At 33.0% G+C, this 15,139-nt stretch overlaps 1 protein-coding gene across 6 annotated transcripts in view; it reads left to right on the plus strand.

Moving 5' to 3' along the window:
* The window catches only part of ZNF644 (zinc finger protein 644), a 100,003-nt gene that overhangs the window by 55,617 nt on the left and 29,247 nt on the right, over positions 1 to 15,139 (plus strand). For 4 of the 6 annotated variants that reach the window (XM_036444280.2, XM_036444278.2, XM_036444281.2 and 1 more), the window contains one exon: positions 11,946 to 14,976. The exons of the other annotated variants lie outside the window; for them this stretch is intronic. In XM_036444280.2, the coding sequence (XP_036300173.1) occupies positions 11,976 to 14,976 (3,001 nt within the window). In that variant the 5' untranslated portion in view covers positions 11,946 to 11,975. The remainder of the gene's footprint in view (positions 1 to 11,945; positions 14,977 to 15,139) is intronic. 6 annotated transcript variants of the gene reach the window in all.

Consider the following 15,139-nt stretch of genomic DNA (forward strand, 5'->3'; position numbering starts at 1 on the left):
CCTTCTTTAATTTCTTTCAATATTTTGTAGTTTTTAGTGTATCAGTCTTTTACCTCCTTGTTTACATTTAGTCCTGGTTATTTTATTTTTGGATGGTTTTATAAATGGAGTAAATTTTCTTAATTTCTTTTTTGGATGATTCATTGCTGACATAGAGAAATACAACTGATTTTTATATGTTGATCTTATATCTGAAAGCTTGCTGAATTCATTGATTATATTAGCTCTAGTAGTGTGAGTGTGTGTGTGTGTGTGTGTGTGTGTGTGTGTGTGTGTGGTCTATGTGTTTTCTATATATGGAATCCTGTCATCTGCAAATAGAGATGGTTTTACTTCATAATTACCAATTTGGATGCCTTTTATTTTTCTTATATAATTGCTGTGCCTAGAACTTCCAGTACAATCTTGAATAGCAATGGTGAAGGCAGTTAGTCTTGTCCTGTTACTGATCTTAGAGGAAAAGCTGTCTTTCACCATTAGTGTGTGTGATGTTAGCTGTGGGTTTTTCAAGGATGCCTTTATCATGTTCAGGAATTTCCTTCCTATTCCTAGTTTGCTGAGTGTTTCTATCATAAAACAGTATTTGATTTTTGTCAAGTATCTTTATGTACCAATTATGTGTCAAGTATTTTTTTCTTTGTATTATTAATATGATATATTACATTGATTGCTTTTTTTATATTGAAACACTATTGCATTCCTGAAATAAATCCCACTTGGTTATGATATATAATCCTTTTTATGTACTGTTGGGTTCAGTTTGATAGTATTTTGTTGAGAATTTTTGCATCCACATTTATAAGGGTGTATTATTATGGTTTACTTTTGATAACTGGATTTATTTTAGGGCAGAGGTTTTCTGATCTCATGGCACACATAAGCTACTGAAATTCTGCAGCCCCTGCACACCAAAAATATGATTTTTGCTGATCTGACAAAATAAAAGTATAATTTGATTCATATTAAACAGTTGTTGTTGTGTTGGTTGTTGTCAGTTTATTTGACAATCTAAGAGGAAAGAGGTCAGTACCCTGACTAAGAGGTCAGGTGGTGCATGTTTTAAAATTTTTTTGTGCCACATCAGTTAAAAATTGCTGTTTTAGGGTAATGCTGGCCTCATTAAATGTGTTAGGAAGTGTTCTGTCTTCTATTTTTGTAAGTTGGTGAAAGATTGGTATTAATCCTTTAAATGGTTGAATAGCCAATGAAACCATCTGGTCCTGAACTACTTTTTGGGAGATTTTTTATGAATATTCCATCTCTTTACCTATTATAGATCTGTTTAGATTTTCTATTTCCTGTTGAGTAAGGGTTGATAATTTGTGTGTTTCTGGGAATTTGTTCATTTTAATCTAAATTGTCTAATTGGATAACATTCAATTAGACAATTTAGATTAAATGATAGTATTTTATGACAATTCTTTTCATTTCTCTAAGCTCCTTGTAATGTTCCCATGTTTGTTTCTGATTTTATTTATTTGCATCTTTTTTTTCCTCTTAGTTTGTCAGTTTTGTTGATCTTTTAAAAGGACTAATTTTGGATTTTATTTCATTTTTATATTCTCTTATCTGTTAATATTTATTATTTCCTTTCATTTTCTGGCTTTGAGTTTAGTTTGCTCATTTTTAGTTCCTTAAAGTCTAAAACTAGGTTATTGATTTGGGACTTTTTTAATGTAGGCATTTACAGCTATAATTTTCCCTTTGAATCTGCTTTTGCTGCATTCCATAAGTTTTGGTATGTTGTGTTTTGTTTTCATTCATATGAAGATACCCTTCTTAATAAATTTTATCTGTAAGGAAGGCCAAAGGAGGTTGGGATAAGCTTTCATTGATGGTAAAGTCAGCAATCGACTCTTTTAGTGAAAGAAAGTTGGTAGTTTGTGTTGCACAGCCTTGTTTGAAGTGAGTATTTTGTGAGATTTTTTAATGTTTAACATGAAAACAATATGACTTAGTTGAAAGTATTAGGTTAATTCTTGGGCATCAGGAGCTGCTTTTTTTTCCCTTTCTAAGTCTACATATTATTGTCTCTTCGTAGGCATTTTTTTTCTGTGATTACTTCTAAGATTTTCTCATTGTCTTTCATTGTCATTAGTGTTTTACTGTGATGTATATTAGGTGTAATTTTCTTTTTATTTATCTATCTTAGAGTTCCTGGTGCTTTCAGAAACCATGACTTGATGTCAGTTTTAGAAAATTATCAGTCATTATCTCTTCAAGTTTTTGTTCTGTTCCATTTTCTCACTGTTTCTGGGATTTCCACTAAATATAAGTTTTCGCTGGATCCTTTTTTTGGGCTTTTTTTCTTCATTTTCCATCCTTTTGTCTCTCATTGCTCATTTTAGATTTTTTTTGTTCTGACCTTTCTCTAGCTCACTAACTTTTTATTTTTTTAGTAGATATTTTTTCAGGTTTATTGCTACACAGTTAACATGATATTTAACTCTTTAACTGTATCTCATTTTTAATTTTGTTGCCTGGTGGCCAGAGAATATGATCTATATGATTTCTATCCCGGTTTGAAATTTTTCTGTGGTTATTATAATAGATTTATTTATTTATTTATTTATTTATTTATTTATTATTTATTTATTTCAGAGAGGAAAGGAGAGGGAGAGAGACAGAAACATCAATGATGAGAGAGAATCACTTTAATCATTAACTGCCTCCTGCAGGCCCCACACTGGGGATCTAGTCGCAACCCAGGCATGTGCCCTCACCAGGAATTGAACCTTGACCTCCTGGTTCATAGGTCGACACTCAACCACTAAGCCAGGCTAGCCTTGCTACACTTGATTTTATAAATGTTCCACTTTAGTTTATAAATAACAATGTCTATTTCTTGTATAGAACTCTATGTATTCAATCAGTGGTCTTTAAACTTCTTGGTGGCATTTTTAAGTTCTTTACTTCAGAGAAAAAACAAACAGGGAGCCTTTAAGAGTTCTGATGAATATTCTATGTCTTAGGTTTTTAAATGATTTGTGGTATTGAGAAAAGATAAAGGAAGATGCACTAAGACCAGATTAGGAAGTTGTTGAAATAATACAGGGGAGAGACAATAGTGGACCTAGATGTTTCAGTAGTGAGAAGTGACTGCATTCTGGATGTAATTTAAGATAGTAGAAATAGGATTTCCTGATGGTTTGGATGTGAAGTGTGAATACAAGAGAATACGGATGATTGCTCCAAGGTTATTGACCTGAGCAACTGCTGGGAAGGGGAAGATTGCAAATTTGTGTTTGGGAACCTTTCTTTTGTAAAGTGAGAAAAAGGTGATCTTAAAAGAGGAGGTAGTGCCTTGGCTGGTGTGGTTCAGTTGATGGAAGTGTCGTCCATACACCAAAAGGTGATGGATTTGATTTCCAGTCAAGGCATATACAAAGGTTTCTGGTTCAATTCCTGGTCACCATGGGTATGGAAGGCAAACAGTTGATGTTTCTCACATCAGTGCTTCTCTCTCTGTCTCTCTCCCCAAAACTAACTAAAAAGAAGTTTTGATGGGGGAATAAGGACATGTATGTAATACCTTAATCAATAAAGAAATTTTAAAAAAATAAGAAGAGATAGGAAACTAGAATATTCTCCTTGATCTGTTGAGTTTTATAGAGAATTTTTTAAAGCCTCTCTTTGTAACTGTCAGTTTCTTCTAATACTTGTAAAGGTTTATAATCTTATATTTTGTTTCCATTTAATTGTGCGCAAATGGAGTAATGAATATTGTATATTCTTGATATATATTATTAATATGTATTATTAATTGGTATACTATATTACTGTGTAATTTTCATCTTTAGTGGGTTTAGTGTTGCTTGCCTTAAACTTCATTTGATTTTTTGATTGTAGGAATATCTTTTCTTTTTTCTTCTTCTTTTTTTAAATATGTTATTGATTTTCCACAGAGAGGAAGAGAGAGGGATAGAGAGTTAGAAACATCAATGAGAGAGAATCAAATCGATCAGCTGCCTCTTGCACACCCCCTACTGGGGATGTGCTCACAACCAAGGTACATGCCCTTGAATAGAATTGAACCTGGGACCTTTCAGTCCACAGGCCGATGCTCTATCCACTGAGCCAAACTGGTTTGGCGGGATATCTTTTCTATTATTAACATTTACATACTTTGTTGTTTCATAATCTTATTTTTAGTGTTGGTATTTCTTTTATAAACAACATACAGCATCCTTAAAATAAATATGATGCCTTTTTCTTAATATATTCACAATAAATGTGAAAAGTGATGTGTTTGGACTTTTCCTGCTTTCTTATTTTTATTTTCTGTTTGCTGTGTTTCATTGTTGCTTTTTATTTTTGATGGGTCAATAAAATTTTCATTTTTTTAATGTGAAAGATTTGAAATTATATATATTATTTCACTATTTTAATTAGTTTTTTTTTATATAACATTTTAACACATTTTTTTTAAAGATTTTCTTTTAATCAGTGTCCACTATTCTAACCTCCTGTGTTAAAGTCTTTTTGGAATTTTAATTCTCGTGTTATTAAATATTATGAATTGAAATTACATTTCATTTAATAGGAATTCGTTTTGAATATTAAAAAAAGTTCCTAGATTTAATTGCATGTGTTAGTAGTTTAATTGCTCACTAATTATATTGATTCTTGGGAAAAAAAATATTTTTTTTACTGATTTCAGAGAGGAACGGAGAAGAAGAAATAGAAACATCAGTGATGAGAGAGAATCACTGATTGGCTGCCTCCTGCATGCCCCATCACTGTGGATCAGGCCCCAAACACAGGCATGTGCCCTGACTAGGAATCAAATTGTGACCTCCTGTTTCAGGGGTCAGTGCTAAACCACTGAGCAATACCAGTCGGACTCTGTTCTTGCCCCTTAAATAAAATCTATGTTCGGAGGAATACTTCGTTTCTTCATCTGTATTCACTCTGCTCTTCCACTTACCTTCTGAGGGTTGTTTGGGGAGGAGGGTTGAGTTTTGTTTTTGTTCTAACCATTTTTCATTTCAAAGTTCTTTGTCAACTTCCCACTTAAAACATATTGTACTTTTTAATTTAAATCTGAAGATATTACATATATTGAGTATATTTAACTTCTCATTTTATTTATTTTTTTAAAAATTATATATTTTTTTATTTCAGAGAGGAAGGAAGAGGGGAGAGAGAGAGAAACATCAATGATGAAAGAGAATCATTGTTCAGCTGCCTTTTGCTTGCCCCCCCTGCTGGGGATCCAGCCTGCAACCCAGGCATGTACATTTGCCTGCAATTGAACCCAGGACCCTTCAACCCACAGGCTGACACTCTATTCACTGAAACAAACCAGCTGGGGTTGAAACCTGGTATTAGTTTTCTTGTTTGTTTTGACATTATCATTCCATTCTTTTCACAGTCCTTCTCAGTGACTATTCTAGTTATGGTTTTAGCTACGTTGTTAAATCTTTCTCTTCTAGTCCATTCTTCTCTCTTCCTATGAGTAAACCTGAAAGAAAAATTTTAAGTCATATTTGCTTGAATAGAGCTAAACATTTGTTACTTAAACTTTCTTAAGTACTTGCATGTTCTAAATATTATATAATATTTAATATAAGTTTGGGTGAAATTTTCTAACTATTTCAATTCACAATAAAAATATTTCTGGTTTTAAAGAGTGTCCACCTCAGGTAACTGGGGAGGCTGACCCACCGGCCCATATAGGAAACCTAGCACACAAAGCCACCCTACCAACGCAGGGAAGCAGCAAAAATGCGGAGTCAAAGAAACAGACCACAAATGAAAGAAATGGAGAACAAACAACTGGATATGAATTCAAAACCATAAGGTTTTTCAAGAATTTCCTAGAAAAGGCTGATAATTTTAACAAGACCCTCGAGGATATGAAAAGGACCAACTAGAAATTAAACATACACTGACTGCAATAAAAAATATTATACAAAGGCCCAACAGCAGACAAGAGGAATGCAAGAATCAAGTCAAAGATTTGAAATATAAAGAAGCAAAAAACATTCAACCAGAAAAGAAAAAAGAATCCAAAAAGTTGAAGATAGCCTCTGGGACAGCTTCAAGCATACCAACATCAGAATTATGGGGGTGCCAGAGGAAGAGAGAGAGCAAGATACTGAAAACCTATTTGAAGAAATAATGACTGAAAACTTCCCCCACCTGGGGAAAGAAACAGACTTATAAGTGCAGAAAGCACACAGGAATCCAAAGAGGATCGCACCAATACACATCATTAAAATGCCAAGAGCAAAAGACAAAGAGAGAATATTAAAAGCAGAAAGAGAAAAACAGTTAATTCCCTACAAGGGAGCACCCATACGATTGTCAGCTGATTTCTCAACACAAGCTATGCAGGCCAGATGGGAGTGGCAAGAAATGTCTAAAGTGATGAATATCAAGAATCTATTACCAAGATTACTCTACCCAGCAAAGTTATTCAGAATGGAATGTCAGATAAAGAGCTTCACAGATAAGAAAAAAACTAAAGGAGTTCATTACCACTAAACCAGTATTATATGAAATGCTGAAAGGTATTCTTTAAAAGAGGAAGAAGAAAAAAGTAAAGATAAAAATTATGAACAACAAATACGTATCTATCAACAAGTGAACCTAAAAATCAAGTGAATTAAAAATCTGAGGAACAGAATAAACTGGTGAATATAATAGACTCAGGGGCAAAGAAAGGGAGTGGATTGATAATTATCAAGGGGAAGGGGTGTGGATGGTGCAGGAAGAGACTGAACTAAAATCATACACCTATGGATGAGGACAATGGGGGTAGGTAAGGGCAGAGGGTGGGGTGGGAACCGGGTGGAGGGGAGCTATGGGGGAAAAAGGAGAAACAATTGTAATAATCTGAACAATAAATATTTATTAAATTAAAAGAATATATATATATATTTTTTTTTTCCTGGTTTTATAAATGAAACTACAAAATTGTATATGTAATAAGTAAAAACTTGTTAGCAATTCAATTGTTACATGGGCTCTGTAGCCTCAATGTGTTAATCATTTGGTGCCATACTTTTCCTTGTTCAAGAATGTTACAGGTTGTCTAAAGGCTTTTTTCAGGTAATTTTGAATTTAGAGAATGTTTTTAAAATCCAATAGTATATTTCACTTCTGTTTTTAGCTCATTATCTTAAATATTAAATGTTAAAAATGTAGTATGCAAACATTAAATAAATACTACATATGAGGAAGGGCCTTAAAAATTATTTTATCCAATCTTCAATCCCATATTTTCTTCTGCATTGTTCCTAACAAATAGTTTAACATGCTGAGCCATTCAGTCCACTGTTGTGTAAGACAGCCCTTTGTAATATGGAATTATTCCTGTTTCTAGTTTTTCTTATTCTTGGGATGAAATCTACATCTTTATGATTCAAACACATTATTATGTTTTCTTCCTTTATTCCAAAGTTTCAAATATTTGAAGATTGTTAATTGTATTGACTAATTGTTAGGCTAAGCATACCAAGTTTTCTCTTTATTTCATCATGTGGCATCCTGGAACTCTTAAGAATGTTTTGTATTTTTTTAGTGTTTCCTCTCAATATACATCCCTAGTAAGGTACTACCTGGATTATATGGATATACAGTGTACTCTTCTTCACTTGCATTATAAACTAGATGAGAAGTAGGTATATATTACATTGTGTATAATATATATATGCCTAAATACTACGATAATCTTAGTTATAGTATTTCAGTTTTGTTTTGTAATTAGAATAACAGTTGTGAATGGTTTACTCTTCTTAACCCAGTTGCATATATGATTAATTGAAGTTGTCATGTGTTCTCAAGGATAATTTAAGTGGACATAGGATTTGTGAAAAATTGACAAATCCTAACTGTAACTCAGCTAGTGGTTAACATTATAATTTACTTATAGCTGTACAATATAGTTTTTAATGAACTAATATAGAAAAATGACAAATTGTATTATATTTTTATGTGAAATTATACTGCATGACAAAGGTTGGCATAATGTAATAAATACCCACAAAATATTAACCTACTTGCAATAAATACAATTAATAATGTACATAAAAGAATGAAATTAACCTTATTTTCTATCAGAAAAAGAATTATTCATGAACAGAAAGTGGACAGCATAGATTAGATGACAGGAAGATTGTATATAATCTGAATTACTGAGTGACCTAGAAAGCTTGCTCAGAGGGATTACAGAATAATTATGTTAATATGCAATTATCACCTCATTTCTTCTATAGTAACCTCAAGATGTAGTGTAGTGAGGGTGTTATAGCAAGTGCTGATAGTTTGCAAAAATACTGATGTTTGAAATTTCTGAGACAATAAGTCTAGCTTCAGGCATATAAGTGATGATCTGTCATCTTGAAGACAGATCTGACCTTTGTGCTTTTTTTTTTTTTTTTTTTTTTTTAATGCTCACAGTATATAACTATAGGCAGTTATAGCTGTAGAACTCATTATGGTTTTCTAGACAGTGAAATATGTTTTATGTAGATTTAAAATTCCATTTACAGCTTTTTATAAAGTGTGTGAGTTTTCTAAAAGAACATTTTAAAATTCAATTAAAAGAAAATTCTATGATTATGTGATTACACGAAGAACACAGTGACACAGCAAATTCATTGAAATTTAGGGGTTTTAAACAATATATAACATTAGTTTGTTTATTAATTTATTAGTTTCCCTTTTTTAAACTTAATAATGCCTATCTTCAAGTATATCCCTTACTTAATAATAATATTAACATAAAATGGTGTTGGTGGCTCTGTTATGTATATTTGACTATGTAAAGACAGTTGGAAAAACTATAAGAGAGTGTGAAATTAGCTTACAGGTCAAATGCTTTCTTTCCTGATGTCACATAATCAGCCATGAATGTAGGGAAATAATTTTTATGTTAAAATTCTAGATCCATTCAATACAACATATTTTGATGATCCATTGTTTTGCATTGTATCTCAATGCAACAGCTGAGTCTTGAATATTATTTAAAATGTATTTTGAACATTTTCAGTTAAAATAAATTCTGAAAATTAAAACAGGAAAATTGTTCCTTGTTACTAAAATACCAGCTTAGTGAGTGAAGTGCTTATAACCTCTTATTTAACTGATGGAGTAGATTTTAATATTTGTGTATTAATAATAAAAATTCTGAAAAAGAGTAACTTCTCTGTTTTTGAGTAGAGATTGACAATCATTAGTTTGGGGGCAAGTCGTATATTTCATATAGGTGTGAAGTAAAACTTTGATTATTAAAGACCTCATTTTATTTTTTTAAATGTTAATTTGATCTCTTGTTTTTCTGTTTGCTGGATGTATTTTGTAAAGAAAAGATCTGTTATGTACATATGTTCTTTTTATGTTTCTGAGCAAAACAGTTTGATATCTTCAGAATGTGAACTTCTGTAAGGCTCTTATAAAGCCATTCTGGTAATGAGGATGCAGTCTCCAGGCCGACATGAATGTAGTTTGTCACCCTGCTGTTCAGGGGTTACCAGTGAAGTTGCTTTAAATGGGAAACGTCTGTTCTATCTCTGAACCTCTAACACCAGAACAGATGGGTAGAACATGGAACATGGAAGGTTTTACCTCTGAGGTGGTAACAGTGAAGCCACTCATTAACACTGAATTTACCACTTCGTTAGCAACGTTGCTTCCTGTTGAGAAAAGCTAATATAGGCTTTCAAATTGACTGAGCATATATTTGTCTACCTCTGTGATTATAATAAGTAGGAATAAAAAGTAAGTGTCTTTCAGTCTAGTTTTAAAAATTTTGTTGTCCATTTCAAATTTATGTAAGATTGTTCCTATTTAGACATTTGACTTTTCATACCAAATGTAATGAGAAATATCAGGAATGGATAATAGTATATCATCAGTGTTTGCTTTTCTTTTCACTGACATTTGCACACTCTATCCTAACACATGTTTATGTGCTGCCCACTTTTAACTTCTGTGTATGTGATGAACAGACTCCTGCTGGGTGCTGCATTAGCACCATTTTGGGGTGATATCATTGAATATGATCTTATTGAAAGTCTATTTTTATTAATTGGGAAGTTTGCCAATCTCAGAACAGAATTCTAAGACCTATGAGGGGTGGAAAAATGATTGTTGGTATAAATAATAATGCCAAAGAAAGATATTTGTAATGTATGTTGTATGAAAGAACACATCTGTTCATAAGATAAGGTTGTATTTATAAGTGTTTGTCCCAAGTTCTGAAATAAAGAAGTAATTAGAAATTTTTTTTTATTTTTAAATTAAAAATGTATTTTCAAAATCGGTAACCTAGAAGATATTAGAAACAATAAACTCTATTGAAAATGTTTTATTTCTAATTTTTTTATTGTAACTTCCTACTGTCTTAAAGTGCTATTACTCATTATACCAATTTAAAATACTATAAAAATGGAAGGTTTTATTCTTTATCTGAGAGGAGATACCTGGTCTGTCTTGTTTACAAATGTATCCTTAATACTAGAGCAATGCTTGGCATGTAGTAAAAGCTCAATAAACATTTGGAGAATGTATGAACTGTACTTACTACTGTGTGCAAAATGAAAAGAAATATGGGATTTTATGCCAGTACTTCAAATAGTTAAAACCTAGGGTTTCCAAATAGTGGGTTCTTTAAGTTGTACTTGAGGATTATTGGATATTTTGAAGGCCTTGCTGTAATAAGAGTCAAAAAATTAGGACCACGGTGAAATTGGCATTATTTGAATAGGCAACCCAGATTTCATAGGAAGAAAACTGTTTAGTTTTTCTATACTTTAGGAGCTTTTGCTTTGGTTTTAAAGTTGTGTTTTTATTCATTCAACAATATTCCTTTATTCAACGAATTCTGCTTGTTAGGTTTCAGAGTGCTATGTTAGGTTTCAGAGATATGAATATCACTAGGTCACAGTCTTTGCCTTCTAAGAACTTACATTCTTTTAAAAAGACAATCCCTGTATAATGTGGCCATTTCTAAGTGCAGAATGTAAGGGAACTCTTACTAGTAGGGGCAGTAATTATAGCCATGGTATGTATATGTCTCCCAAACTTTCAACAGTCTTTTAAAAAACATTCTGTCTTCTCATAAAGATTACATCTATTGTCAAAAATGTCTAAAATTTTGTAATCTACATTTTAATATGAAGTAACCTAAAATCATAAAATAACAATGTTTCAGAGTAAAAGTTTTAGGCCATTGCCGTAGACTTTCAGATGACAAATGAGATAACTGCCGTTAGGGAATGCCTAGAATTTTGGGGCTCAGGTTATAAAAATTTAAAGTTACAGAAATTTTTATTAATTTTAACTTGAATAATTTAGAGCTAAGGGTAATTTATATATGGAATGAACAAAATCCTGTGAATAAGACATTTTTAAATTAGAATTTTAGGAGAATGAAACATTGAAAGCAAAACAGCCTTAAATTAAAAAAAATTAAAAAAAATTGTTAGATACATTAGCCATTGATGTCGATAGCAAGTAAGTTTCTTTGCTGAACAGTGTCTTTTACCTTCCTTCAGGAATGAACTCTTAAGTGACAATACTTCTCTGAAGTATTTAACAATTTACATTATTCTCTAGTATAGTGGGACTGTCCCTAATAAAAGTAAGATACTTTTCTTTTTATTAGCAACCTATAAATGAGATTTTAAAGTTTTTTGTTTTTTTTTACCTGTAGCATATTTATATCATGTGTGTGTCTGTATATGTGTTTATGTTGCTTTTTCCTAGAGATTTTGGATATATGTGGTATTGAGTTGTTGCCGAGCACAAAGAAAAATTAATCTTTGAGACACTTTTAAAGTCTTTCAATTTTTAATAGTATTTCTTTATTCTTAGGAAAATTTTAGGACTTCAATATTAAGAGTATAATTAAGCTAATAAAAGTGTACTTTCAACTCTCCATACATTCTAATACTATTTTTTCATGCAAATCTAAATTTTTTTTTTCCGTTTTCTAGACTAAATGTGTTAAATGGCTTGCCAACAAAATGGATGATTTGAAGATAAACACCGATACTACTGGTGCTAAAGAAGAACTCCTAGATGACAACAATTTTATCTCAGACAAAGAGAGTGGAGTTCATAAACCAAGAGATTGTCAGACATTTCAGAATAGTAGCACGTTCACTCTGCCTGAAGAACTGTCGAAGGACAAATCAGAAAAAGCCTTAAGTGGAGGCCAGTCTGCTCTATTTATACATGCTGGTGCTCCTACTGTTTCTAGTGAAAACTTTATCTTGCCTAAAGGAGCTGCTGTTAATGGACCAGTTTCACACTCCTCCATAACTAAGACTTCCAATATGAATAAAGGCAGTGTTTCATTAACCACTGGACAGCCTGTGGATCAGCCAGCAACAGAATCTTGTTCAACTTCGAAGTTGGCAGCTGATCTTCAGCTGTCTACACCACAGAAAGCAAGTCAACACCAAGTTTTGTTTTTGCTATCAGATGTACCACATGCTAAGAATTCAACCCATTCCATTAAAAAACTACCTACCTCTGCTTCAGTTGGTTGTGACATTCAGAATTCAGTAGGGAGTAGTATAAAGTCAGATAGCACTTTAATAAACCAAGTAGAGGTGGGTGAGGATAGTGAAGATTTATTGGTAAAAGATGATTGTGTCAATACATTAACAGGCATTTCCTCAGGTACAGAAGAATTTAGGTCAGAAAATGATACAAACTGGGACCCCCAAAAAGAGTTCATTCAATTTCTTATGACTAATGAAGAGACAGTGGATAAAGCTCCAGTTCATTCTAAAGTTGGTCTAGAAAAAAAGAGAAAGCGAAAAATGGATGTAAGCAAGATAACGCGTTATACTGAGGATTGCTTTAGTGATTCTAATTGTATACCCACTAAGTCAAAGATGCTAGAAGTAGACTTTCTGGAACAGAATGAAGGACTGCAAGCAATAGACTCACAGAAATATGCATTATCAAAAGTGAAGCCTGAATCAGCTGATGAAGACGTGGAATCTGTGGATGCTTTTCAACGTCTAATTTATAATCCTGATAAGTGTGGAGAAGACAGTTCATCTGTTCATACTAGCACTTTTCTTTCAAGTACCTTAAAAAAAAAATGTGAAGAAAATGATTCCGAGTCACCTGCTACTTTCAGCACCGAAGAGCCATCATTCTACCCCTGTACAAAGTGCAATGTGAATTTTAGGGAGAAAAAACACCTCCACAGGCATATGATGTATCATTTAGATGGAAATAGTCACTTTCGCCATCTTAATGTCCCAAGGCCATATGCTTGTAGGGAATGTGGGCGGACATTTCGAGATCGGAACTCACTTCTAAAGCATATGATTATTCACCAAGAAAGAAGACAGAAGTTGATGGAGGAAATTCGTGAATTAAAAGAGCTTCAGGATGAAGGAAGAAGTGCACGATTACAATGCCCTCAGTGTGTATTTGGTACCAATTGCCCCAAAACATTTGTGCAACATGCTAAAACCCACGAAAAAGATAAAAGGTACTACTGCTGTGAAGAATGTAACTTCATGGCAGTTACAGAAAATGAATTGGAATGCCATCGAGGCATTGCCCATGGAGCAGTGGTAAAATGCCCTATTGTCAGTTCTGATGTAGCCCAGAGAAAAACGCAAAAAAAGTCTTTCATGAAAGACTCTGTTACAGGATCATCCAAAAAATCAGCTGCCTACGCATGTAAGATGTGTCCTTTTACTACTTCAGCAAGAAGTATTTTGAAAAAACACATGGAATACTTGCATTCATCATCATGTGTTGATTCATTTGGTCGTGCTCTCGGACTTGGTAAAAGAAAAAGTAACGTCATTGAAGAACCTGAAGACGATGAGACCACTAAACCATTAAACAAGCAACAGTCAGCCACATTTCCAAAGAACTCTGCTTTAAAACAAGATGTAAAGCGAACATATGGGTCATCCCAATCAAGTAATTTTTCAAAATTACATAAGCGGCCACATAGAATACAAAAAGCTCGGAAAAGCATCGCCCAGTCAGGTGTTGTAAATGTGTGCAATCAAAACAATTCTCATAAGACTATAATGATTAAAAGCAGCATTGACCAAAAACCTAAGTATTTCCACCAAGCAGCAAAAGAAAAATCTAATGCCAAGGCAAATAGCAACTATTTATATAGACACAAATATGCAAACTACAGGATGACCAAAAAATCAGGTGAATCATATCCTCTGCATTTCAAAAAAGAAGAAGCTGGTTCATTAAATACTTTACATCTGTTTTCATCATCAAGTAATTCTCACAACAACAGTTTGATTATTTCAGACTCTCACAACTCTAACACCAAAAAGCCTGAAAGCTTCAAAGACCGCAGGCGTGTATCTGCAAAGAGAGCAGTCAGGGAATCTAAGAAGGGAAGTTCCGCTGGAGGGGAAGACTTAGATAGCTATCCAGATTTCTTGCATAAAATGACTGTTGTTGTTTTGCAGAAACTTAATTCTGCTGAAAAGAAAGATAGCTATGAAACAGAAGATGAAAATTCCTGGGATAACGTTGAGTTAAGTGACTACACTACACAGGCTATAGAAGATGAAACGTATAACGGTATTAATCAAGAACATTTATTCCCTCTATTTAAAAGCAAAGTGGAAGGTCAAGAGCCTGGAGAAAATGCTACACTTAGTTATGATCAAAATGATGGCTTTTATTTTGAATATTATGAAGACGCTGGAACTAATAACTTTTTGCATGACATACACGATTCTCAGCATTTAGAAAATGCAGAAACTTCATTGTCAAAACATAGTTCTGTTTTTCATTGGAGTGATTTGTCTCTTGAGAAGAAATCATGTCCTTACTGCCCAGCAACATTTGAAACAGGTGTTGGATTGTCTAATCATGTTCGGGGACATCTTCATAGAGCAGGATTAAGCTATGAAGCCCGTCATGTTGTATCACCAGAACAAATAGCCACCAGTGACAAAATGCAGCATTTCAAACGAACTGGCACAGGGACACCTGTTAAGCGAGTTAGAAAAGGTAAGTTTTCCTATAGATACTTTGGGCTAATGTGTCTGTATTCAAATTCAAAGGATTTAAAAGTTTTGCTCAAAGTCAACCTTTATTAGCATCACATAATTTCATATTACAGAGTTAATTGGCTTTAAGATGGTCAGTTTATAAAAAATTCTGATATTACTCT

Source organism: Pipistrellus kuhlii, unplaced genomic scaffold (genome assembly GCF_014108245.1).
Source record: "Pipistrellus kuhlii isolate mPipKuh1 unplaced genomic scaffold, mPipKuh1.p scaffold_m20_p_2, whole genome shotgun sequence".
In the NCBI taxonomy this organism is placed as follows: domain Eukaryota; kingdom Metazoa; phylum Chordata; class Mammalia; order Chiroptera; family Vespertilionidae; genus Pipistrellus; species Pipistrellus kuhlii.